Consider the following 25,234-nt stretch of genomic DNA (forward strand, 5'->3'; position numbering starts at 1 on the left):
GCCGCATTTCACTCAGTACATACACCCTCTCCTCGCTTCTTCTATGGCCAGTCCTTCAGTCGCTGAGGATGGCAGGTCATTCAAACCATTTGAGCCATCTGACTGACTCAATCCACCCAATTCCTCCTGTGGAAAATAATGGACCGCTTCTTCAATCTTTGCCTGCATCCCATCATCTGCGGTGCTGCCTACCTCTGTTACTGGTTGTATCTCAGTTGCATACAGCTCCTCCTCAACTTCTTCTTTAGCTTGTCCATCAGTTGCTGAGGGCAGCAGGTCATTCAAACCATTTGAGCCACCCAATGCAACTAATTCCTCCCAAGAAATGCTATGTCCACCACCTGTGCATTTGAAACTAGTTGAATCCTGACCCAAGCATATCCTTGAGGACACTGATGCTCCTTTGGAAGATGGTGGACTGCTTCTTCAATTTTTGCCTGCATCTTATCATCTGCAGCACTGCCCACTCCCATCTCAGCTTCTTGATGTCTCTGAAGCAGACTGTCTCCCTTCCTGGTTGTCCAGCCAAGTAGCAAATACATCCATCGAAAGAGAACGCAGCATTGCTATGGTAGGATACTCTGAGATGTGGACCTGCAAGTACAGACAGCTGTTCTGGACAATGTGGAGATCAAGAGGAATATGTTGGCGATCTATGAAGTGGTTCCACTGGTTCTCCAAGTTGTTAGCTTTGATGCCTAGCATGGACGAAAGGCACACAGCAGTAGCGCCCCCACTAGTCTTGTCATCGCAATGGGTGTTTATATCTGTGCTGATCCCTTCTTTTAGCTCCCCTGATTCCATGTTGGCAAGTAGAATGTTGGATTGAATGACACAAGCTAAGTGATCATTCACTGTGCTATAATTAACTGTATATGAGAGTGATGTGAGCATCAAGTGGACCATAACTGATGCCTGAATGATATTGGTAGACAGCGGGATGGTTTGGAATGAGGTCATGCAATGTTGAGCAACTATGGAGACTCATGGAATATTGAGTGACCACTGGGATATCCATGGTGGGTTGGCAATCCACACCATTCATACCCAAGGGCTGATTGAGTGCAGTAGTGGGGACTGGGCATGCACACCCATATTGTTGGATGTGGGTGATAGAAGACTGCAAGCTCACTTGTCCCCTCTGTGCTAGCAGTGGATGGTCCACTAGCAGAGATGATGGATAGTGGTGGTTTGGCTTGAAAGAATATGGAAGAATGGTAGACTTATTGAGCAGAGGGCCCTGCATAATTGTCAAGGCAAGGTAGTATATTGAGATTGTGTAGTACTCGATTTCAGGCTTGCAGGACATTTATTCATTTTGGTATGTGTTCTCACAATCTTCCAGCCAGGTTACTAGGCAAATCTGTACAGTGATTACCTGAACTCGCTGCAAGATATCAGACCTCTGAAAAATTCTCCGTGACATTGCCTGAGAACAATTGATGTTAATGCCCAACTTCACTGATAACACTGAGCCTATAGACAATCCCCACATAATCCAGAACCATCCACCATGGAAATTGCCTACACTTGGATTTCATTTTCTCACAATTATATATCCAATACAGTGATGAATACCATGACCATGGATCATAAAGAAGTGTTTTCACAACACCTTCGATAACAGTATCATTGGCCAGCCATGTGCATGCATCCTTACCTGTGACCCATGTCAAAACTTGGATTCAGAGAACCAGAATATGCTGCGATGAGAAGGACCTCAATTTGATGCAAAGGGTGTCTGTTGCTGCAGGATGGACAATCAAACACTTGATGCCATAGTGAGTGCCTGGTAGTGCAGGCAAGTGACTTGTCATTCTAAAATCAGTGTAGGGGCTTGTAAAATCCCGACATGGGTGGGTGATCTTCTCCTAATGCATTGTGACAAATCTTGCATCTAGTGCTGAGTGCTAAGAATGTTTGACCCAGATGACATACAAGTGCTAGAAGTTGGACTTTGTGAGAGATGCACGCAAGTCCCCCTAAATGACAATTTCTTCACCACCGGAAATAACTTGCAGATGTTCCTGGGCCTGGTAATATCTTTGATATTTATTACTGTCATGTTGGAGTTCACACATGGGAATCATGTGAATTGCTTCTGTGGAGCCAACCGTTCATTTTGAAGACATACTTAGACTAGTACTCATAATGAACCTTTGTATTCCACATCAGCTTGCTCTGCAGTTGTCCGATCTTTGCATGCACACACCCCAGCGAGTCTATGCCCGTATGCATGTTCACAAGGCCTGGAATATCTTCTTGCACACCCTTCTGCAGGTTCTCATCATCCATCCACATCACCAACCAAATGCACTTTGTCACAGCTTCAACACAACTCACTGCATTGCTTGCCATGAGTGTATCCCACTCAGCATGCGTCTTCGTTGTTGCAGCTGTTGGTTCCAATGCATACAGTACTGGAGGCTCGAGCATCTCACTTAATATAATAGGTGTACATGTCAAACCTGGGTGGACATTCACGATCTGTATAACCACTCAGTACTTGGTGCTCGGTGACTGTTATCTGTCACTCCTCAGTTACTCACCCAAATCTTCCAAGTGGGAAGGAGCTCCTGTGCCAGGACTTCGGTGAACAAATCCAAGGCTACACAGCAGTGGTGAGTCAGAGTTGCACAGTCTGCTATAGGCAACATTACCTGCTTTCCTACGAACACCAAATGCCTCAGTAACACTTCACCAGACAGCATCAACCCACTCATGTGGAGCCATAGAACCTGACTAGCGGCGTTGCGGTGGTTGCTGCCATGCTCAATACTTGCATGAGTATCCCCCCAGTTCCCCTTGGGTTCACTTCTCTAAAGAATCTGACTGCCTTGAAGCTTACCATTACCAGCGCCCCAGAAATTGACATCCATTAACGCCCTGGCATGGCCCATTGGTACCCCCTCCAGCTCCTGATAAAAAATCTGCCCCACATTGTTATACACAACATCAACGTGTCCAAAGGTGTCCTTGGCCTGCACAAAGGCAGATTTGACCTGCGCCTCATTTGTCACGTCCAGTGGAAGTACTAAGAGCTGGGTGTGTGGGTATCTAGCAACAAGATCATCAAGAACAGAAGGCTTGTGCAGAGTTGTGACAGCAATTTCACCATTAAGCAGGACTTCTTCCACCATCGCCCTGCTGAATCCACTGGAAGAACCAGTAACTATAAGCATTCAGTGAACTGCACAGTGAGGAATGGCATCCCAACTGACTCAACCAAACTCGAGAAGTAGATTGTGCCATGACCATTATGCTTATGTTGCTTGTTCAAAGTATGCGAAGTATTATATAGCGCAAACCTTTGAGCTTCATGACACATCAAGCATAACTGTGGGACAAAGGCATGATAGATGGACTGCTGTTTGCGCAATTCGATACTATTCATCCCACGATCCTACAGGTTTGCATGCCTGTGCCGCTCATGTGATGGAATCCTGGTGACACCTCAGGGCTGGACCAGTACTACTACTAAGCTAGTCTATGATGTTTCTGGGTAGGAGTCGGCATGTATGCATGACTCCTCTGGACCTCAGATCCAAGCAGTCTGAATCAATCATGTGCATCGTATGTTGGGCGTGGGCGTGACCAGTAGTGGACTGGAGGATATCATCCATGCTATGAAGCCCTCTTAAAGTTTTCCAAACATAGCACAGGAGCAAAGTAGATCACCTTCTGACACTCAACTATGCATGTCAAAACTGGGAGAGGCTTGACCATGTATTCAACTCTTTCTAGAATCATAATCTCCTTTCCTGGCTTGCAAGGCAATGGTGTTCAAAGGACCTGCACTGTTGCATTGTTGCATTATCTGAGGGCCAGAAACTTGCATCGATGTGTTTGTAGCGATTTTATAGATTGAATTCACAGCCTGACTCACGCATATAGGAAAGCTCTAGAGTCATCTCAGTCATGAGTCTGTCAATTCATGCCACATGTCATATGTTAGATATAGTACATACACACCTCTGACAAACCTCTGACACTGGTACATCACGTAACATGATAACTTTTGGGGCATGCAGGCTGAAGTATGCTATCCAATTTAGAGTACACAAGTCTTTCACTCATCTTTCATGGTGTAGGCTTCTGTAATAGTCTGTGGAGTGACTGCAGACTGGAAACCAACCCAGAGCTTGACCCCATCATGGGCGAACCAGTTTTGAGCATACAAGTAGGTGCTGTTCTCAACAGCAGTGCGCCTTTCTGCCAATCATGACACTGGAAGTGACAAATCTCCTGCATAGTGAAAACACAGATCTGCAATGGTGAAATGAGGTTATGAGACATGGAAAGGCCTCCAAACATGTACCCCTTACAAGTTGTTACATGCCATGGCTGCGATGGACATGTTGATACGGGTAGCGGACATGTTGCTGTTAGTGAGTTTGAGTAGGGTATGGATTGTGCTCTTCAGGCTGTTCAATGACATTTCATAGACCTGGTAGTCTTTATTTTGAAAGTAGATGCCAAATTTCCCACTAATGTTTACATAGTGGTGTTGATGAAGTTGGTGGGCAGAAGGTTGTGGACTACAAGATGGCTGCTAATTCCGATATGGTTACTATGAGTGAAAATGAATACAAGAAGCCATGTATGTGCTGCTAACTGTGACTCACTTTGGTAGAAGGTCATTGATGTGATGAAAGTCAAGCAGGGAACAAGTCTTGCCTTAAACCTCTAGGTAACCCCTGTCCGGAGAATAGTGCAGATATGGATAATTCTTTGCTGGGAAAAAGATGAAATAGCATGGAGCCACCACGGTGTCTGGGCACGGATCTGACCATCATCCATGGAATCTGTGACCCAAGATAGGGTCACTGTACACCCTCAGAAGTAATATGCACACCCAGGCCCACATGTAATCTAACGACCTTGACTACATAGTCAGATGATAGTCAGTTACTTCGCTCACAGGGCAATGGGTTGGAGTAGGGGTAGGAGTGGAGTAGTACTGCTGTGGTCCAGTTCGGTCTGGTTCTTGAGGGTGTTTTGTTGAACCTAGAACCAAACCTTGGGTCCGGTTCAGGCAAGGAGAGTGAACGCTGGACCGGACCCTTATGAATGCATTCACAAATGTTCGGTTCAAGTTCAGAATGCATTCAAACGTCTGAACACAACATATAAATTTCAAAAAAATTTCGAGAACTACATGAAAAATTCAATGAGTAACTACTAACTACACCATATCCATGACATAGCATTCATGAGCTGCGGCAAACTCAGCTTGAGCTGTCGCAGAAATATGGCCCTGACGATACCCGCTCTTCAATAGTTGAAGGGCCTCAAACATCAATGGCAACAAACAATTACGGCATGAAGTCCCGGTGATCCTGCCACTCGAAAAAGCTCGTTCAGATGCAATGGCAGAGCCTTGAATAGCTAAGTAGTCCTTAGCAATGCAAGAGATAGTGGGATATTGAATTGAATGATGCTAAGGACATCTATGTCAACTTGTAAGGATTCAAAAAAGAACACTCACACCCCACCAAGCTACTACATTCTTGATATCCTCTAGCGGGGAAGCCAGGTAGTCCTTGAGTTCTTGACAAGGCCTTCAGCTTGCAGTGTCACTCATAACACAGGATTTGACAGCATCACACATCCAACTGTGGCCATATGAGCCTTGGCGTACAAGAGAGGAAGGAGCCACAACAGCAGGCTCTGCATCCAGCAAGGAATTATGATGATAGTATTTGTTGAAAACGATCTGTAGGCATCTCATGCCCTTGTTGAAGTCACAGGGCTCCCATTTACTCTTTGCATATGCAATCTTGTAGTTAGGGTCAAGTGCTAGATACAATACATTAGATAGGGCATTATATTAATCAAAACACATACCAAGACAAATGAAATAGACATCAGTTTCATTGATCTTGTGGTACCACTTGTGAAGATTGTCGATGCCAGAGTCAATGGTGGTTGAAAAGTTGGCAAACTTTGAAGACCCAGCCATATTTTGCCAGGTTTGTTGGAGGAATTCGAGCACCAGGATTGCATGCCATACAGTGGGTTTGCGAGTCGCAGAGAATGATTGCTGAGCATTTGCAGGCTCCTGGTAATGCAATAGGTTAATAAAAATTAAATTCATCAATGAAGAAGCTTGCACAGCACATGCACCTGAAGCACATCATGCATCAACTCTAGCTTCTTCCATTCCTTGGCTGAGAGCTTGAATGTGCCATACAACTTGCCCTGCAGGTTTGGAACTTCATTGCTATCATCTACAAGCTGTATAAACCTATTCACACCCTGTCAATAGAGTGAGTATTGTTTATAGCGGCAGTAGCAGCAACCAACTGACCTTATGCAACTTGAGGGTGTGCTCCAACATGCCAAACAGCGAGGCCCATTGAGTGCGAATCCATTTTAAGAGCTCCAGGTTGGGCTCATTGACCTCAGCACAGCACTTTTGGAAGAAGGTGCAGGCTTGGGGAGATTTTCATACCTGAAACAAGGGTTCATCAAACAGAGCTAGTTGGACATGGATACAAACTTACCTGTGTGACAAGTGCAAGTGCTTTTCCAACAGTGTCAGCAACATCAAAATCAGTCTCTTTGTCTTTGTCATCATCATCATCATTGGCTGTGGTTGTGTTCTTGAGGAGAACACTTGCTGGTGTAGGAGCAACCTCCTCAACAAAGTGCTTGGCTGCTAAGTGTAAGGCATGCTCCGTACAACTAAATAGATGTTAGCAGATATAGAATGACATATTAAATAAACTCCTTACCACACAGTGCTCACCTGCAATCCAGTTCTTACCAGAAGGGTCAATAGCGAATGTGACAGCCTGAATTGTGGTGTCATTATTGGTGGCGTTGTCAGCTGTGAACCATCCAACCTTGATGCAAAAGTTGTAGTTATCAATAGTGTCGATGAGAATCCTTCCAATATTGCTACCGCTATGATTGCCATTGATGATCGTAAATGCAAGCTGCTCGCTCTTCAACTCCCACTCCTAAGGTTTCCCATCTGGTGAGTCAATATAATGTGCAGTGACAGAGAGGAAAGGCACGCCCAGTTCAGACGTCCATGAGTTGAAGGTGACGGAGATTTTACTGTCAATGTGCTTAAGCTTCTCTCTGACACGCTGGACAGCCACCTTGGCCCATTCAAGAATTTTGTTGTGAGTCTTCGTACGATGGGGGATATCCCTGTCTGAAAGGGAGGGCTGGAGGTATTGAAGTAAGCGGCGAAATGGTCCCTTATTGATGAGTTGGAATGCCTGTGTAATCTTAAGTCACCATTATAAATCAAAAAAACATGATCACACACCTCATCCTCAGAGACAATTAACTCGACAATATAATCCATCAGCCCAGACTTCGTAAATTCAGGAATCTTAGTTGCAAGGGAGCCATCTAACATTCGCTGGGCTCCTTTGGTTGCTTTACAGCTAGGTGGTATTGCACGATTGTGCATCTTGATGCCTCACTCACTGCAGTGGTCTTGATAGATTGGGAAGTGGCACTTTGCATTGCGAGCAATATGTGTGCATTGAGTCGAAATGCTGCCTTTGAAAAAGGATTGATTGGCCAGTACATTATTAGCTCTAGAATTGACATGAGTAATCTGCTTGATGTTTAAAGTCAAAACATACCTGCATATCTCACACCACCAGCCGTCTTTGTGTTCTTGGGTGTGCGGATTGATGTGGCCTTTCTCCTGAGTAAACACTACCTTCAGATCTCCACTGTGCTCCTCTTTCTTTGTGTGCTTGCAATCCTTGCAATCCTCATCTCCAAACACCTTGGTCTTTTGGTAAGCTTCCTCTTTGTTGACCTTGTCCTAGTCCTCTTCCTTGTCATCAGAAACATCCTCCAGTGCAGGGGGTGTTACGAACTAGGATAGTTCTAATGACAGACAACTCAATAAGAGTTGATAACCCCTGTTGAGATTCTATGCGAGATGATAAGTCAAGCATTCAGGTGTAAGCTAAGGTAGAGGGAGTGCCTCTAACTTAAAGTACAATTCAGACAACTAGAGATTGGAGATCTCTAGCAAAGGATATTCAGGTAAAACCTAGTAAGATTAAAGTAAAGAACTAAAGCGTACAGGAGGACTATTTATAGTGAACTACTGTACTTTAGGGCAGATGTGAGAATGGAATGAGTCAGAGATAAGTGATGCATAAGTGATAGCAAGAATAGGTCATCTAGCAATGGCAACAGCGATTGTGATATAATACAAGGTATGAGTCAGAGGTAAGTCTAGCGGCAGCATCATGCGGCTTGTGACATAATACACAGTAAGAAAGAGAAAATGAATAGGGGCGTACATGGTTGTAACATTACCCCTCAGTTAGGAATGAAGTCACTGACTTCAGTCATCCTGATTAGCCCAATAGATTGGGTCAGCGTCATAGTTAGAGTCCAGCAAGTCATTTTGCTCCTCTGTAATGGTAGACAATTTATCAGCCATCTCGGTGGCATGATAAATAGCATCCTGCTCAATCTCCCAATGAGTGAGGGCTTTGTAGAAACCAGTGTCAGTCCAAACCAGTGGAATGACTGCTTCACCCTTCAAGTCTCTACAAAAGACTGACAGATGCCTGGGTGAATACTCTTTGCAAACCCAGCAATAATATGCTGGGCAGTTCTTATGGCAATGCCCAGCAGTGCAACAGTTATAACACACAATGTTGTCAATCGTTGTGGTTTTTATGGTAGTGACAGTGGATAATTGTGCTGGTGGAGAAGGGGATCTGGATCATCGTTTACGATTTCTGTGTGGGGAGGCCAACACTGTTTGTTTGGCGATATGGGCGGATCTGCACCTGATGGGGGTACCGACATGTAGTGGGTGCAATGGGGGTAGGAGAAGGAGAAGCTGGTATGTCAAGTACAGCAATAGGAGGGATACCATCATCCAAATGCTCAGTGGTAGCTGTTGGAAGAACTGGTGGTGGGATTGGAACAGCAATGTGTGGGGATGGGGGTCATGTGACTGGGTTTGTGGTGATCCATTCAGTGACAATGTGGATAGCTTCTCTGATAGCTTCCTTAGTATCATCAGGCAACAGATGGATTGCAGTATTATGAATGCGTATATGAAGATGGTGGAAGATGGTCTTGTGACGGTCATTGTCTAGAAGATTAGCAGTGCATTCGATAAGGCTAGTGTCTCTGATGATTCGGATAATAAGTCCACTAGAGATTGCCCCTCTTTCTCCTAGGAGACAATCTATCTCAATAGCATATTGTTGGGATGTGATGGCAGATTCGAATAAGGCACTGGTCTCAATCTGATCAATGATCGTGAAGTAATCAGTGAGGGTAGAGTCACTGGTTAAGGTAGTGTCAGTCAAAGGTGGGGAAGCGACTGGGGAAGGTGTGTTTTCAGTGGTGGCAAGGTTGGCAATGGTGGCAGTCTGGTAGTTGGTAAGGGATAATGGGTGAGCGACGTTGTCGGATACAGTGTTCATAGCAGCAGTGAGTTCTTCAATGTGTTGTATGCAGAGGCGTAAGTGTTCAAGAGACATTGTTTTAAGATTACAATCAATGGGTCTTTTTATATGTGGAGAGGATGTCAGTGGCGTTGCTGAGGTTCTCTTCTGGGATCCATTCATTACTGGTGGAGGAGTATCCTTTCCAGGACACTAGATAGCATCTTCTTTTACCCATACCTTTGTGTGATAAGATCACATTAATCTTGTATTCTTCTTCATTATCGATGATGTCTGGAGGAGGGTCGTGGAAGTTTGGGCCATGGACTTCTGTCTCATGATAGGGTGATAGCTCAGAAGCATGGAACCTGGGGTGAATTCTCCATTGTGGTGGTAGTTGGAGTGTGAACATGATGGGTGATAGCACAGCGATGATAGAGAAGGGGCCATATCACTTTGGTGCAAGCTTCCATGATGGTAACTGCGTGATTAGGTTCTTTCCTGATAACCAAACCTTATCTCCTACTTTCCACAGGTGGTACTTCTGCCCATGTGTTCATTCTGCCATTCACTGTATAGCAAGGTTGTGACAAGAAAGTGCTTCTTCTCTTGATTTCTGAAGTAGATGGAGTCGATCTTCCACAGCAGGTACTGTGGAGTCAGGAAGGGTGTGTGGGAGAGCTCTGGGTTCATATCCCATCATAAGGAAGAATGGGGATGCATTTCATGAGTTGTGTTTTTGGTGATTATGGATGAACTCAGCCATAGGGAGGTGCTCTACCCAATCCTCTGGGTGATTGTGGCAGTAAATGCAGAGATAAGTCTCAAGTTCCTGATTGAGACATTCAGTCTGTCCATTGGTCTGAGGATGATAAGCAGTGGATGCAGCAATGTCGTATTTTAAGAGTTTAGCGAGGGCTTTGGAGAACTTTGATACAAACTGCAGTCCTTGATCGGATATAACTTTCTCATGGAGACCAAAGCAGCGATAGACACATTTGAAAAACTTTGAGGCAACACCTTCAGAAGTGATGGTTTTCATACAAGGGATCAGAATTACCCTCTTTGTAAGGCCATGGTTGACCATGATCATAACAGAGTCAAAACCTGTGCAAACAGGAGATCAGTAATAAGATCAACGGAGACTTGGGCAAAGGGTGCAGAGGCGACAGAGGGGATAGGGATGAGTGGGGGAGTCACAGGGTGCGTGTCAGATTTCATTTGCTGGCAAAGAGCGCAACCATCAACATATTTCTGAATATAGGAGCCCATAGAAGGCCACCAAAAGTCACACTTGACAAGCTCCTCCATCTTAAAATGACCAGGATGACCGGCGGAAGCATGGTCATGACAACATTCCAGAATCAGGTGTCTCCTGGCAGGGCGGACGTAGGCATGATCTTTGTAGTACAAGATGTCTTCCTTAATTGTCCAATCAGCGAGTGCAGATTTCATGGGGGGAAGTGATAAGCCATCAAGGGCATCTGCAGCAGCATGGAAGATTGGGTCAGGATCAGTGGGGTCAGGATTTGCAAGTGTGGTCATAAGTTCCATGTCAAGAAGTTGTACAAACATAGAGTCTGGGAGAAGAGTGATGTCATCGTTGTCACCCTGTCTGGTTCCATGATCAGGATGTCTGGAGAGTGCATCAGGGGCAGCGAGTTTAGTTCCAGCAACATGATGGAGTTCTATGTCATAACAGGAGAGGAGGAGTTGCCAATGTGCTTGGCAACAGGTCAATTTTTGTGCAGTATGGAAGTAGAGCAAATTCTTATGATCCATAAAGACAATGACTGGATGAGGGTTTCCTTTGAGGTAATGATGCCATTTGGTGAGGGCACGAATTATGGTGAGAAGTTCACAATTGAAGATCTGATAATTTCTTTCAGCTGGGTTCAGGGTTTGGGAGAGGTATCCACATGGATGGTAGACTCCATTTTCATCAGTCTGTAGCAAAACTGCTCCAGTAGCAATGAGTGAGGTGTCAGTAGCAACAGCGAACTGCCAACTAGGATCAGGGTTCCATAATACAGGTTGCTTCAGGAAGCATTCCTTAAGTGTGGTAAATGCAGAGGCACATGGGTCGGACCAATGGAATACTGTGTCTTTCTTGGTGAGGTCGATCAAGGGTCTAGTGATGTCGGAGTAATGAGGGACAAAATTGTGATAGAAATTGCAGAACCCAAGGAACGACTGCACTTCCTTTACTGTGGTAGGGGCAGGCCAGTCACGAATACCATCAGTTTTCGCGACATCCATTGCAACACATCCAGGATGGATGATCGTACCTAAGTATTCAACTTCTTTGGTGTCAAAGGTGCACTTTTCCAGTTTCAGGAACAGACATTCAGCGCAGATTTGTTCTAAGACACGATGAGTTCAAGCATGGTGGGAAGGGAGGTCATTCAAAAAGATAAGGATATCATCCATGTAAATGACCAACCATCCTTCATTTATTTCTTGCTGGAAGGTCCAATTCATGTATGCTTGAAAGGTAGCGGGTGAGTTGCAAAGACCAAAAATCATGACATTAGGTTCAAAGAGGCCATACTCAGTGGTAAACGCTGCTTTCCAATGATCGTCAGGGTGGATTCAGATGTTATTATATCCAGAACGAACGTCCATTTTCATGAAATACTTAGTGCCATGTAATCGAGCAACCAGGGTCAATGGGAGTGGGAGAGGGTAGGTGTTCTTCACCGTCCAATCATTAATATACTGATAGTCCTGACAAGGGCATAGGTCACCGCTTTTCTTTCCAACAAAAAAGAATCCACTAGCTTGTGGTGATTTTGACTTGGAGATGAATCCTTTCTGTATGTTTTCATCAATGAATGCTTTGACAGCAGTTCATTCTGCTTCTGACAATGGGTATACCTTGGACATTTTTGGGACAAAACCAGGTTTAGTATCAATGCGATGGTCAATTCCAGGACATTCTGGAGGTAACTGACTTAGTCCATCTTTAGCAAAGATGTTGGTGAAGTTGTGGAGGTAAGAAGGGATGAGTTCTTCAAATGATTTCTTTTTTTGTTCAAGCCCAGCTGCTAGTGCAAACTGTTGAGCTTTGTTACTGGTTTTGACATATTCAGTGGGCCATGACAAGGGTGTGACCATGGGTTTCTGTTCTGCGGTACTGGTACCATCTTTGGTTAACAGGGTGTCCATAGAAATATTAGTGAAGACCCAGAGCTCAGTGGCATCGACAGGGTATTCAACTAAATACTCATCGTCATCAAGGTGGTAAGTCATGAGTTCCTGCACAGAAGGTGCGTAATCTTGGGTCCATATGTCATCCTTTGTATCAAAGGAATTGTCGTCATCATCAGGGATGGGGTTAAGGTTGGGTAGTACCGGGGGTTCTTCTTCATCTGGGATTTCTTCGATGGTGGCTCAGGGAGTTGGTTCAGCTTTCACAGGAGGCGCCTTCAGCAGCACTATGACTGGGGTTGGTTCTTTCTTAAGATGGGATTCTTTCCACATTTTGCTAATGGGTTTCTGAAAGAGAGATGGAAGACCATTCTTCTTTCGTTCTATGTCAACATCTTCTTCAATCAGATTGCTTTTCTTGGTACGAGAGAGTTCCAATGTTTCTGCTTTCCATCAAATCATTGGATCCATGGCACACAGCCAAGGGATCCTGAGTAAGATCTGATCATGACAACCAAGTTGCATGATATTGAATTTTCTGATCATGGATTGTTCATCAATTTTCATGATAAGGACACAATAATGGGTAATGGCTCCCCCTTTTGTGTAGCTTCCATCTGTTGTAGTAACTTGGAATGGTTTCGTCAGTTTGTGTGTCCTGATTCCGTGGAGTTTGACAAAGTCCTTGGAGATAAAGGTTCCGGTGGCGCCAGAGTCAACAATGGCTGTTGTTTCAATGGTTTTTAGATGGGTTTTCAAAATAAGGGAAATGAGAATGCGAAGTTCCTTTCTGATTCCAATACTTTGTGCAAGTCTGATAGGTACATTGGAAGATACTGACATCAATCCAGTCTTCCACATCAAAAATCCTCATTGATATGATGGACTTCCTCTTTGTCTTCTTCTTTGGCTGGTTCAGTACGACATACTGGAGCTTTACCATTCTTCTTCTTTGGGCAGTTACAGGAGACGTGGCCCTTCTGATGACAATTGAAGCACTTGCCATTCTGGTAGTGTTTGGTCTTCTCTTCCTCCATGAGATGGTTGACCTCCATAGCATTGGGGTCGTGGTGATCAATAGAGGGTCTGGGAACGTAATGTTGACCAGTAGGCTTTGTGGTCATGCAACTGTTGTTGTGGAATATCACACAACATTGCCAGTTACTGTCAAGTCTAATTGCAGCTTGGACATATTTGTCAAAGTCCATAGGGACAGTTTCCATTTGATAAATGGCATTACCAATTCCCTTCTTGAGTCTGTCATTGAAGAATGTAATCAGGACAGCGTCTTGCTTTACGGCAGCTTGTGCAGCAAGGGTCTTGAAACTAGCAATATAGGAAGTGAGGTCGCCCATCTGCTTCAGGGTTCGTAGTTTATGCATAGCAGTACCAATGGCATCTGCTGGTGCAAACACTTCTTTGAACTTGGCTTCGAAGTTCGTGAAGGTTTCATAGGATTTTGAGGTGGAGTTATCAACTTCGGTGTAAACCATTAATGCCCAGCCCATGGCACTATCTTTAGTCATATACACAAGCGCAGTAATGACTTTCTTTTCGTCAGTGTTGTAAACTGATGAGTTAACAGCAAAATATGCTTTTACTGAAAACAACCATGTTAAAGTGTGGTCAGGGCTTCCATCATAGTCTTTCAGTGTTCTGGCTTTGAGCTCAGATGAAGAGCTGGACATTCTGATACTGGGATGTGCGGAAAGATTTCGGGGTGGCTGTTCTTCTGGGAATGTGTCTACTGAAGTAGTTGAATGATGATCAGGTTCTGTGGTTACAGGGGACAGTGTTTGTCTCTCTCTGTCTTCTGTGATATCTGGACCTTCAGCCTCATGATATTCTTCTTCTGGTTCTGTGGGGACGTCATTTGGATTGCTCTCCCACCAATACTTTCTAACCCAAGGGGTCATCTTGCTTTGAGCTACTGGGGCCTCCCTGGATGGAGAGGTTTGATAAGGACTTTAATCTTTTGTTACAAACTAGGATAGTTCTAATGACAGACAACTCAATAAGAGTTGATAACCCCTGTTGAGATTCTATGCGAGATGATAAGTCAAGCATTCAGGTGTAAGCTAAGGTAGAGGGAGTGCCTCTAACTTAAAGTACAATTCAGACAACTAGAGATTGGAGATCTCTAGCAAAGGATATTCAGGTAAAACCTAGTAAGATTAAAGTAAAGAACTAAAGCATACAGGAGGACTATTTATAGTGAACTACTGTACTTTAGGGCAGACATGAGAACGGAATGAGTCAGAGATAAGTGATGTGTAAGTGATAGCAAGAATAGGTCATCTAGCAATGGCAACAGCGATTGTGATGTAATACAAGGTATGAGTCAGAGGTAAGTCTAGCGGCAGCATCATGCAGCTTGTGACATAATACACAGTAAGAAAGAGAAAATGAATAGGGGCATATGTGGTTGTAACAGGGGGTTCATCATCATTGTCATCATCATGGTGACGGATCAGATGGGAGCCAGTTTGCACTCGCTTGGGTGCAGGCTGGTCTTGAGGAGGTGCTGGAGCTGATCGTTTCACTGGAGCTGTGTTGACAGCTTCATGGATTTTCTCCATCAGTTTAACAGCTCGACCAGAGTGACAAGACATGAAGGAAGTCAGCTTCCCATTGGATGTAGAAGGCGGAGGTGCAGGAACCATGGGAGTGTCATCATCAGGGTCATTGTACCAGTCAATAGCGCTAGCATCTTTCAGTTTGCCATCAGATCCAAGTGCACATGACATTTTGGCAGCAGGAAGGGTGAAGATTGAACCTATAGTAGCTCATTTATACCGAAATCTGCATTGAGATCAGAAAAAACATGATGCACCTTGAACATACTGTTGCCATGCAATTAGTTGAAGCTTGAAGTACCTGAGTGAGAATCTTGAAGATATGTTCTGGACATAATATAAGTTATAATCCAAATGATGGTGAATGTTGGGCTTACCAAAACATCAAGCACTTTACTGAAGAAGCTGGATGTTGCCATTGTGAAGTGGAGGACATCTGGGAACTCAGGATTTTGCCCCATTCACCCCATTCATGTTCTGTTCATCCATACTGCCAGTCCCCGACTCTGCCTTGGCCAACCCAGGCACATGACATGCACCTCCACATCACTACAATGGCTAGTGGGCACCCCAGATCTCACACAGATCTTGGTTTTGAAGGGGGCGCTGGATCTCATGCAGATCCACCCAGCAAAGGGTCTCAGCCAAGTAGAGTGAGCATCAGTGTTTGCCATGATGCCACTGTGCAAAAGCTGAAGAGGATGACAATGATGATGGGAGCAATGGTAATCAGGGTTTGGGAAAAAAAACAGTTGCCAGAAGATCAGAGAATATATTAGTAGTAGTTGCCTAGCAATAAGGGCATCAAGTGCACTGTGGATCATACAAAGATTCAAGAGAGGTTCGAACAAGTTCAGATGCGTTCAGAACATGTTCGCAAGTTTCAAGCATCAGCCAAATGCCAAACATAATAATGCATCTGGTCCTTACAGTATGCCGAACTGGGACTGAACCTACAGTCTGGTTTGGAAAGGTTCAGGTCCAAACCGAAGTTCTGAACCGGACTCTGGCAGCACTAGAGCAGAGTAGCAGCCGAGTAGCACCGTACTAGTAGCTTAGAGGCTGTTCGGCAACCGATGTTGACCAAACATCTGGCAAATGTCATGTGAGAGGTTCTCGGCTTCAAGCGCTTCAATTATCAGAGCTCAAACCTTACAACTCATACCTGTACATCTACCATGAATTCTTATCTTATTGACTACTATCGTCAGCAGAGACTCTGTACCTCTGTTGTTGCACTCACTGCTCTCTGTGCTAGCTTCACCACAGTCCTCATGGCTCAACCAGAAGTAACATCGATGTCGGACAATGCAAAGGCACACTGGCAAGATGCAGAAGTGGATGTTCTACTTCATCACCTGATTCAGAATCAGGCAGCGGGTGGTGATGGTGGAAACTTCATGATGCCTACCTTCAACAGTGCAGCAGCTGCTATCAATGACAATGATGTGATTCAAACAATAGGCCCACCAAAGACGGGCAAGATGGTTAAGACGAAGTGGACATCGGTATGTGATCATTTCTTGAATGATTATAAGTTTACGAGCATGTTTTAGCTCAAAAAAATCTTTAATCAAATTGAGATCTATCACAATGTATCTGGTTTCCATTGGGATAATGTGCGGGGGGCTGGAATCGAGGGCACTGCAGCTGCCAGTGTTTGGGATACATATGTTGATCCCAAGGTATGTACTTATAATAAATTCTATTGCATTTGACTGACATCCAAAAGTCACGAGCTGCAATGCGCCCCTTTTGCAACAAAGGGTGGGCTTCATATGACAACATGCAGATGATTTTGGGCAATAATAGTGGCACTCGTGGAAGGCATGCTTTGCATCCGGCTACTGTGCCCCCTCCATCTATCAATACCGCAGATGACATCCTTGATGTTATTGACAGAGGCCTTGACTTTCTTGACATGGATGTAGACACTCAGGCTGCTGGAGCTGCCACTGCCAGTGATGTACCAGACATGAGCCCTGATTTGATGATGCCACCTAGTGCCCTGCTTCAGGGAACCTTCACTACTACTCAGGTTGCCAGCTCCCAGTCCAGTAAACGCATGCACACTAACACTTTTGTTGACTCTTCATCTCAATGCACTGGTGCCCCTCCCACATCCAGCAATCCTGTTCCACTCTCATCAACATTGGTATCGTCACCAGCTCCCAAGAAGGTGCGAGTGTCAGCGCATGGTGGCATGCAGACAGGGATGAGTAGTGCTGCAAAGATCACTCCTGCCACTGCCATCATGAATATGCAAGGTAGCATTAACTGCCTCGCAGATGTTATCGAGAAGACCATATCCACTCCACCTCTGCCTCCACCACCAGTCCCTGTTGCACCAACTGTACCAAATATCATCTCTCATGGCCTGGAAATTATGCATGGCAAAGATGGGGAATTTTTGTCAGTTGGTCAGAGAGCCAGCCTCCTGTGCATATTTTCCCTTGCAGGAGGGGAAAACAAGCTTGCTATCTATGTTGGGCTTGAGGATGACTATGAGACATGCCATGCATTTATCTCAGAGCTCTTAGACTCTCCGCCACTGCAGTAGTACTATCATACCATTTGTGTCACTGTGCTTGTGACATTTTTCGTACCAACCTGTGGTATCCCTCTCATGTACTGCTCATTTTACTGTATTTCACTCATCCGAGTCACTGAATCATATACCAATTGAAATGGATCAGATACAACTACATGCTACTTGTAAGAATCAATCCAGTTCATACTCATTGTCCAATGCATCCGATGCATCGTTGTCACCGTTATCAAGATCATGTTGTTCTTCTAAAATATGCTGATATTCAACCCACATTGCTTGCACAATGAGATCACATTTCACATGCAGATCATTGTGTGCTTCTCCTGCTGCCTGCTCCCAGTTTGTGGCATGCATATGAGCGTCTGAGTCCAAATAGTCTGCTTCAGGTAGCGCACCTTCTGAGGGATCATGAAAACGTATGAAGTTGTGAATGCAGCACAATGCGGCTGGAATCTGAGCTTGTATGCTCATAGCATATGGCAGTGATAGATGGAGGATTCGGAAACATTGTTTGAGGACACCGAAAATCCACTCGATGACATTTCAAGCAGATGAATGATGGTGATTGAATAACTCTTCTTTCGTAGTTGGCCTGTGAATAATCAGCACATTGTAGAAAGAATAATACCAGTACATGTACCTCAAACCTGCGCAGCCCCATTCTGCAAGGTGGTAGTGCACATTACAATATGGAATGAGTAGTTCAGGCCACAGAGGGAAGCCTGCATCTGCAAGGAAGTATTTCCCTGCAGGAATACAAAGGTCATGGCCTGCTGCAGCCTCATAGACACGTGCATCTGTGGCTGACCCTTCCCAGCCAGTGAGTGCATAAGGAAAGTTGAGTTTGAAGTCACAGGCAAACAGGCAGTTTTGCGAAATGAATCCCTTCCGATTGCAATAGGGACCTCGTTCAAATGCACAAGGTGAAGCATGAATGTGGCTACTGTCAATAGCCCCAATGGTATCTTTGAAAAATGGCCAAAACTTAGGGTCAGAGCGAATTCTATCAGGAACAGAGTCATCCGGCAAGTGAACATAGTTTGTGTAGAAGGGGGAAGACAAGAATATGCTGAGCATCTTGCAAAAATAACTATATAGGAAATACAATGAGACATCAGCAGATCATAACTATTAGCACGTACTTACCAAGAAATCATTTCATTGGAGCGTTGAAATCATTCGCCAACATGCCTGACAGACAGTCCTGTGACAGACGTATATAGAAAAATCGCAAGTTGTTCCTCTAGTGAAACAAACTTGGAGTTGGTATAGCCAAGGGTACGAAGCTCAGATATAAGCTCTGCAAAAGCATGCACATGCATGCCAAGTTCACATTGGATCCATTCTGGGTGGCCAGTCAACAGCTCCATCACCCAGGCTTCGCCAGAGAGAGCAGATGTGTGATATGGCTCCAGGTCTTTAGCATACACTGACTCTAGTATATTGGCTGTAGCGCTGATTAAGATGCTGACTAGAAGGATTGAGTGTTGGATGAGGCAGCATTGAACTTCTGGATGTTGGGGCATAAAATGCTGGAGTCTTGAATGAGGATCCATTGGTGTAGGGACGCATAGAATACAACTCTAACGACAGTGTATTATACCCTACAGCCCATATCAGCGTGCTAGGGTTAGTCCGAATTCGGACTATGATTCAAGTTCCGAACTTCGGCGAAATCCAAGCCGAGATGACATTTGCCAAATGTTGGTCAACATCTGGTTGCCGAACAGCCTCTTAGCGAGCCGCTCAGTGTCCTTCGGGCTTTGTCGTAGCGTAGCGCTCCTCACCACTTCTTGCCTTGCTCGCGATACGCAGGCACACAGTCGGGGATACATAGGGTATAGCACGGGTATGGGCCACACCGCGGGTATGGGGGTCACGGGTATGGCAGGTACGGGTACGGTGTCGAGATGTGCGGCTACCCATGGCCATACCGTACCCGTCAGCGCGGTATACAGGTATGTTCATGGGTAGCCGGCCGCGCTATCTCCGAATGTTCTCCGTGGTGTTATATGTTGGACATAACAAGGATTCGCCACTCACTACGATCCTTATTTTTCGGAGGGTCGTTGACTGCAACAGTGACCCACTGCTTCGATCCTATTTCTCGCTGCTTCAATATTCCTACCAGTTCTATTCTTCCGTCTCGGAGACACATTACTATTGCTGATTACAACTCGGTGATTCAACAGTATAAAGTGAGGTATGCAGACTCTACATTTCTCAATACTCCATCTATTCCATCATTATGGTTAATCGGTCTATTGCTAAGTCTACCTCAACGCGTTCAGATGCTATCGTCATCTCTGCAGCCCATAGCGGACAATATTGCAAAACGTGTTAAGCTTGTCCTTCCACAGGCCAAAGTAACCCCTCCGAGTTGCAATCCGCTGCTCCGGAGGTAATTGATGTCGATGTTGATGGAAATGATGTCTCCTGCCGCTGAACAGGATGATGAAGCTGATCTAAGTACGTGAACTTGTTGTTCGCGTTTGCATAAACCTGGATTAATTTTCACTCACAGACGCACTCAAGAAGACATGGCGTTCAGTGGTCTATTCGTTTTTTAAGCTTGATGCTGTGACTGTCCAGTATCACGATGGACATCTAGTTCATTTCCGTCCAGGAACTTGTCGCTGTACTGGAGGCTGCTTACTTAGCCTCTGATCAAGTTATTTTCAGGACTTATTCGATTCAATGCAAGCGTTACAAGCAGGCTACGCTCTTTTTTCGCGCAACTCGGCCAGTGTCTATGCAGTCATACCTGCAATGGACAAACTCGATAACCACATGAACAATGTCGAGACGAAAGAGAAATTCTGACCAACCATCCAAAGCACGATGAAACTTGCTCGCAAGAAAATGGATACATACTGGAAAATGACTAATGACTCAAACACGTATCGCATTGCAACAGGTGAGCATAAGTCGTCAGTTGTATGGGTGGTTTGTGCTGACCCACGCTTCTGGCTACAAAAATGGAAAGATGAGTGGATTGAAGATGCCGAAAATCTCGTCCGAGAAGAGTACATAGATCGTTACAAAGACACCTGAGGACCTTACTAAGATCATGAAGTCTCTGAAGAAAAGAAAACGAGAGGACGAGAGTGTTGGGTGAGGTTATTGGACCTACGTAGTGTTACTATTTTTTGTGTGTACCCGCGGGTAAATACAACACCGGGGGTAAGCTGCTATACCGCGGGTTAGTACGGGTACGGTGTTGATCTTCCGACCCGCGGGTATACCCGTGCTATACCCTAGGGATACACCACTCCAGGATGACGCCCCTCTGAACCAGAAGTGCTTAACATACAATGACAGCAAATCTCGCCTTGACGGCAGAGCTAATGTGGATATTGTTAATTCTGAGAACCGCAATCAAATGACCAGGCTTGCATGTAATCCAGTGACGATGGACTACATTGTCAGATGATACACAACTAAGGGCAGCGCATGGCACATCTCTGGGTAGGAAGCGCTGAAAGTAGAGAATCTCGCTTCGAGGGCAAAGCGAATGTGGATGTTGTTAATTCAGAACACCGAGGTGATTCTGCAGTCTTTCCCCAAAGTCAACAACTGTTGAATAGGGGCGACAGCCACATCGTGGACAGCCGACACATACAGACATGTACTAGTATGCAGGGGACGCGCCGTTGTTTCGGTATCGGTTGCGAAGTAAGAAGGATAGGGAGAAAGTGTGCCTGAACCCGCTGTCGTTCTCCTAAGCGTGTGTGTCGCTCTCGGTCTTCAACACGCTTGGATAGAAAATGAGGAGTCTCTGTGGTGTCTGGGCACGTGTCGCTTCATGCATACCTATGCCTGAGTGTACTAAGGTTAAACGTAGGGACCATAACAACATGGTTAGATGATGAGTCAATTCGTTCACAGGGTAGAAGTGCTGAACTTGCAATAACAGCAAATTATTTTGCCTCGATGGCACGGTAAACGTCATTTTTTGGTCTTTGTCGCGAAGAAGGAATACATGGCCAGAGTGAGACTAGACACTGCAAGTCGTTCTCAGTCCTTCATATTTCGCAGAGCTTAGCGTTGAAGCTTGAATTTGTAAATGTCGAGGTTGTGTATCGGAGGTGTTGAGTAGTAGCAAGAGCATTCTAGCATATCGAAATTAGTTTGATGATTATCTAAGGTTATTACCCTTTCAGTATAAGTCACTGCTTATGGTCGAGACAATTCGTGCACTTCGCACAATTCTGCAGATAAAATAATGCCAACACCAGCTCGCGTCGATGTCTCCAAAGTCGCGAAAAAACCTCAGATCGAAGCGTCTCCTCTATGGTATCAAAATGTACCCAACCTATCTGGATCATCTACCGCTCTCCCACCTGTCACGTCCGCCAAATTGTCCTCCCTGATGGAGCGCGGCGCATCTCTTCATGCGAAGGCGGTAGAGACATACCAGTCTGGGTCATCCTCAACAGCCACATCATCCAGCTCAGATTATGCATTCTTGCAGAAAATTTTGCACTCAGGCACGCTGTCAGACAGGCTCAGTGCTCTTACGCTCCTCGTGCAAAGTAGCCCATTACACAACACGAAAGCGTTGGAAACTCTGAAGGGGATGGCTGAGCGAGGAAAAGGAAAAGGAGGTCGAGAAGAAAGTCTTAAGGCTTTGCGATGTATACTCGATTGGTGGGTTGGAGGCGGCGCGCCCAACCGGAAGTTAAAGTGCGTACGGACATGCTGCTTTTGTGGATGAAATCTTGATGATTGGTCAGATATTTCCGTGATCAACCTCTATCACACCAGAGCGTCAAGGATGATTATATTCTCATTTGGTACTTCGAGGATTGGCTGAAGAAGTATTTTTTCTCCATCCTCCAAATCCTAGAGGTGGGATTCTAAGCGTGTTCGAGTGCAGGAGCTCACACATTTTCCAGGTCCTTTCCATGGACCCCTTGGCATATGTGCGCACCCAAGCACTCTCCTTAACTTATACGCTCCTTCGCGACAAACCTGAGCAAGAGCATAACCTTCTTAGGCTACTGGTAAACAAACTGGTGAGCGGAAAAAAATTCAACTCATGAAGCAATTCACTAATCATGGTACCTAGGGTGATTCAGAAAAATCCATATGTTCTCGCGCTTCCTATCACCTTCTTCAACTCCTACAAGCTCACCCATCTATGAAAGGTGTCGTCGTACGCGAGATGACGTCCCTCATCTTCGACCAAGCATCGCGACACCTGCCACTGCACCAACTACTAATACGCATATCCGCTTCACCGACGAGACGACCACCTCGACTTCCAAACCGAAACCGAAGCCAAAACCGAAGCCTGACGGAGCTACAAAGAGGACGAGCAACGATCATGCGCGCTATTATGCAACGATAACGCTTAACCAGATTGTGTTTGTTCTGGGGGACAAAGATGTTGCTGTACAAGTCATCGATGTGTATTTCCAGATGTTCAAGGATTTATTAGGGGAGAGTCGATCGTCTGGGAAAAAGGAAATCGCTGAAGAACAGGACGGAGAAGTTGTAGGGAAGAAAAAAAAGCGGAAGACAACGAAAGAGGTCGTTGGTGACGGTGGTTTTACGGAGGTTGAAGATGCGTTTTCAAAATCGATTTCTGCCATATTGACAGGTGTGAATCGCGCGTTGCCCTATGCAAAGTTGGGACCATCGGATGTCAAGTGGGTTTCTCAAGCATGGTTCATTCTCACCTGACGTTCTCTCCAACAAGCTTGAACAAACATATAGACACCCTGTTCCTCATCACACATACCTCAACATTCAACACCTCTTTGCAAGCCCTACTCCTTATTCAGCAAATATCATCCTCGCTCTCCCACTTACCCGAGTCTTCATCTTCTGCACTCTCGAAGAGCATTGTGGACCGATATTATCGAACTTTGTACCAGTCTTTACACGATGGTCGCCTCGCCTCATCCTCAAAACAGACCATGTACCTGAACCTCCTTTTTAAGTCTCTCAAGGCCGACGACAACCCCGAACGTGTGAAGAGCTTTGTCCGCCGGTTTGTCACAAGTTCTTGCCAGTGGCAGTGCGGGCGGGACCGAGTTCATTGTAGGAGGATTATACCTCCTAGGAGAAGTAAGGAGCCCTTGCTCACCTATTTAATGGCCCACCTGACTCGATTCCCAGTTGTTCAGTACAGTTCCAGGCTTGCGAGACCTTTCCAGAGGATCCCGTTCCACTTCCGAAGAACAATATGATCCACGAAAGCGAGACCCGCAGTTTGCGCACCCCTCAGCTTCTCCCTTGTTCGAATTGGTAATCACTCATGTTCATTGATTTAACAAGTCCTCATGTATCTTAGATTCCCCTCGTACACCATTATCATCCGACCGTCTCTTTACACGCACAGCAACTTCTTTCTGGCCAACCTATCACGTCAAGCCCAGATCTGTCTTTAAATACCCTTTCTCATTTCCTCGATCGTTTCGTCTACAAAAATCCCAAAAAAATCAAGGCAAAAGGCTCCAGCGCCATGCAGCCTGCAGCCAGCGCGAACGACAGGATTAGCGTGAAGCTGTTGAAAGGCGAATCGTCTGGCGGTGCTCTACCGAACGACAAGAAATTTTTGAATAGGCGGTTACAGGATATCCCTGTTGATGAGGTAAAAAATCTGCTTATTCGGCGACCGAGAGCGTGCTAAAGTCACATAAGGTCTTCTTCCATAAATACTTTTCGAGGAAACGTGAAAAGGACAAGAATAAAACTGCTCACGCCGGCAAAGGGGATAGTGATGCAGGAGAATCTGACGATGCTTCTGACATAGATGCTTCAGCGAGCGAGTTGGAGGAAGCGCAGGACAGAGACGTAGATGATGTTAAACGCGATGATGACAGTGAAGACGACGAAGACAGTGACGCCGAGGAGGCAGATATATGGAAGGTACTCGGTTCTCGTTGTCACCTTTGCATCCGTAGTTCAATTTATCTTGCAAACAGGCGATGCAAGCTAGCATGCCTCGTATGGCAGGAGATGAAGACCTCATGGCGGATAGCGACAGCGTCGTTTCCGATCTTGATGATTCCGATGGGGATGATGAGGAGGTTGAAGTTGATGAAGAAAATGAGGATGAAGATGGTGGTTCCGGCGATGATTTCTCCATGGTTGAGGCTTCTGACAATGAGGACCTCCTCGGCTTGGATGAAGTTCCTCAAGGTCTCATCGAATCCGACAGAATTGCTGATGAAGATGGCGGCGACGGCGAAGAACAGTGGAATGGCTTCGGTAGTACAAAGAAGCGAAAACAGGAGAACGAATCCAAACGTGAAAAGCGGAAGAAGCTGAGAAGCTTGCCAACATTTGCAAGTTACGAAGACTATGCAAAGATGATCGAGGACGGTCCTGAGGATGATATATAGCATTGGTGTGGATATGTATTTTGCATTCAAATCTAGCAATGTTCCGGACAGAAATATGTTGCAGGATCCAAATTTCCCTGCTCAACAATCTTTTTCCTTTTACCACACCATGAACATTCCATTCACTCAGGGATGGATCCATTCAAAGTCTATCTTAAGTAGTCATAGCCAGCTGGTACCGGAACAGTAAGTTAGAAATCTGTTCTTGGG

The 25,234-nt window shown here is 45.3% G+C and overlaps 7 protein-coding genes across 7 annotated transcripts; 3 read left to right on the top strand and 4 right to left on the bottom strand.

Annotated features, from left to right (window-relative positions):
• Positions 1-12: 12 nt before the first annotated feature.
• Positions 13-1,018, bottom strand: BJ212DRAFT_1295662 (uncharacterized protein; the record flags this gene model as incomplete). Its single annotated transcript, XM_041332333.1, has 4 exons — positions 13-341; positions 392-513; positions 605-839; positions 871-1,018. The coding sequence occupies 4 exons, from the start codon at positions 1,016-1,018 to the stop codon at positions 13-15; spliced, it is 834 nt and encodes a 277-aa protein (XP_041198230.1).
• A 1,121-nt stretch (positions 1,019-2,139) lies between these two features.
• On the bottom strand, positions 2,140-3,258 carry BJ212DRAFT_1295663 (uncharacterized protein; the record flags this gene model as incomplete). Its single annotated transcript, XM_041332334.1, has 5 exons — positions 2,140-2,316; positions 2,344-2,487; positions 2,550-2,608; positions 2,849-3,172; positions 3,222-3,258. The coding sequence occupies 5 exons, from the start codon at positions 3,256-3,258 to the stop codon at positions 2,140-2,142; spliced, it is 741 nt and encodes a 246-aa protein (XP_041198231.1).
• Positions 3,259-4,792: 1,534 nt separating this feature from the next.
• Positions 4,793-7,429, bottom strand: BJ212DRAFT_1295664 (uncharacterized protein; the record flags this gene model as incomplete). Its single annotated transcript, XM_041332335.1, has 9 exons — positions 4,793-4,885; positions 5,642-5,799; positions 5,848-6,061; positions 6,127-6,237; positions 6,311-6,415; positions 6,507-6,687; positions 6,738-6,751; positions 7,110-7,232; positions 7,283-7,429. The coding sequence occupies 9 exons, from the start codon at positions 7,427-7,429 to the stop codon at positions 4,793-4,795; spliced, it is 1,146 nt and encodes a 381-aa protein (XP_041198232.1).
• A 7,407-nt stretch (positions 7,430-14,836) lies between these two features.
• BJ212DRAFT_1475821 (uncharacterized protein) lies at positions 14,837-15,537 on the bottom strand (the record flags this gene model as incomplete). The annotated part of the gene is made up of 3 exons (XM_041339291.1): positions 14,837-15,318; positions 15,376-15,445; positions 15,496-15,537. The coding sequence occupies 3 exons, from the start codon at positions 15,535-15,537 to the stop codon at positions 14,837-14,839; spliced, it is 594 nt and encodes a 197-aa protein (XP_041198233.1).
• Positions 15,538-16,296: 759 nt separating this feature from the next.
• Positions 16,297-16,999, top strand: BJ212DRAFT_1295665 (uncharacterized protein; the record flags this gene model as incomplete). The annotated part of the gene is made up of 3 exons (XM_041332336.1): positions 16,297-16,626; positions 16,675-16,803; positions 16,931-16,999. The coding sequence occupies 3 exons, from the start codon at positions 16,297-16,299 to the stop codon at positions 16,997-16,999; spliced, it is 528 nt and encodes a 175-aa protein (XP_041198234.1).
• A 3,493-nt stretch (positions 17,000-20,492) lies between these two features.
• BJ212DRAFT_1261220 (uncharacterized protein) lies at positions 20,493-20,723 on the top strand (the record flags this gene model as incomplete). The annotated part of the gene is made up of 1 exon (XM_041330164.1): positions 20,493-20,723. A coding segment is annotated over one exon (231 nt), but the record flags the coding sequence as incomplete, so codon positions are not given.
• A 1,114-nt stretch (positions 20,724-21,837) lies between these two features.
• BJ212DRAFT_1320766 (CBF/Mak21 family-domain-containing protein) lies at positions 21,838-25,196 on the top strand. Its single transcript, XM_041334392.1, has 11 exons — positions 21,838-22,355; positions 22,406-22,520; positions 22,568-22,687; positions 22,741-22,841; positions 22,862-23,323; positions 23,374-23,667; positions 23,690-23,744; positions 23,796-23,924; positions 23,971-24,270; positions 24,321-24,548; positions 24,605-25,196. Exons 1-11 carry the CDS (start codon positions 21,895-21,897, stop codon positions 25,022-25,024), a joined length of 2,685 nt encoding a protein of 894 aa, XP_041198236.1. The 5' UTR covers positions 21,838-21,894; the 3' UTR covers positions 25,025-25,196.
• Positions 25,197-25,234: the final 38 nt, after the last annotated feature.

The sequence above is a fragment of the Suillus subaureus genome (assembly GCF_016647635.1).
Source record: "Suillus subaureus strain MN1 chromosome Unknown BJ212scaffold_3, whole genome shotgun sequence".
Taxonomy (NCBI): Eukaryota; Fungi; Basidiomycota; class Agaricomycetes; order Boletales; family Suillaceae; genus Suillus; species Suillus subaureus.

Bases quoted from the DNA above. Each gene is read 5' to 3' on its own strand.
- BJ212DRAFT_1320766 (XM_041334392.1), top strand. From the start codon at position 21,895: ATGCCAACACCAGCTCGCGTCGATGTCTCCAAAGTCGCGAAAAAACCT. The intron at 23,324-23,373 runs GTGGGTTTCTCA...CTCTCCAACAAG, and splicing joins TTGGGACCATCGGATGTCAA to CTTGAACAAACATATAGACA. The intron at 23,745-23,795 runs GTAAGGAGCCCT...CTCGATTCCCAG, and splicing joins GATTATACCTCCTAGGAGAA to TTGTTCAGTACAGTTCCAGG.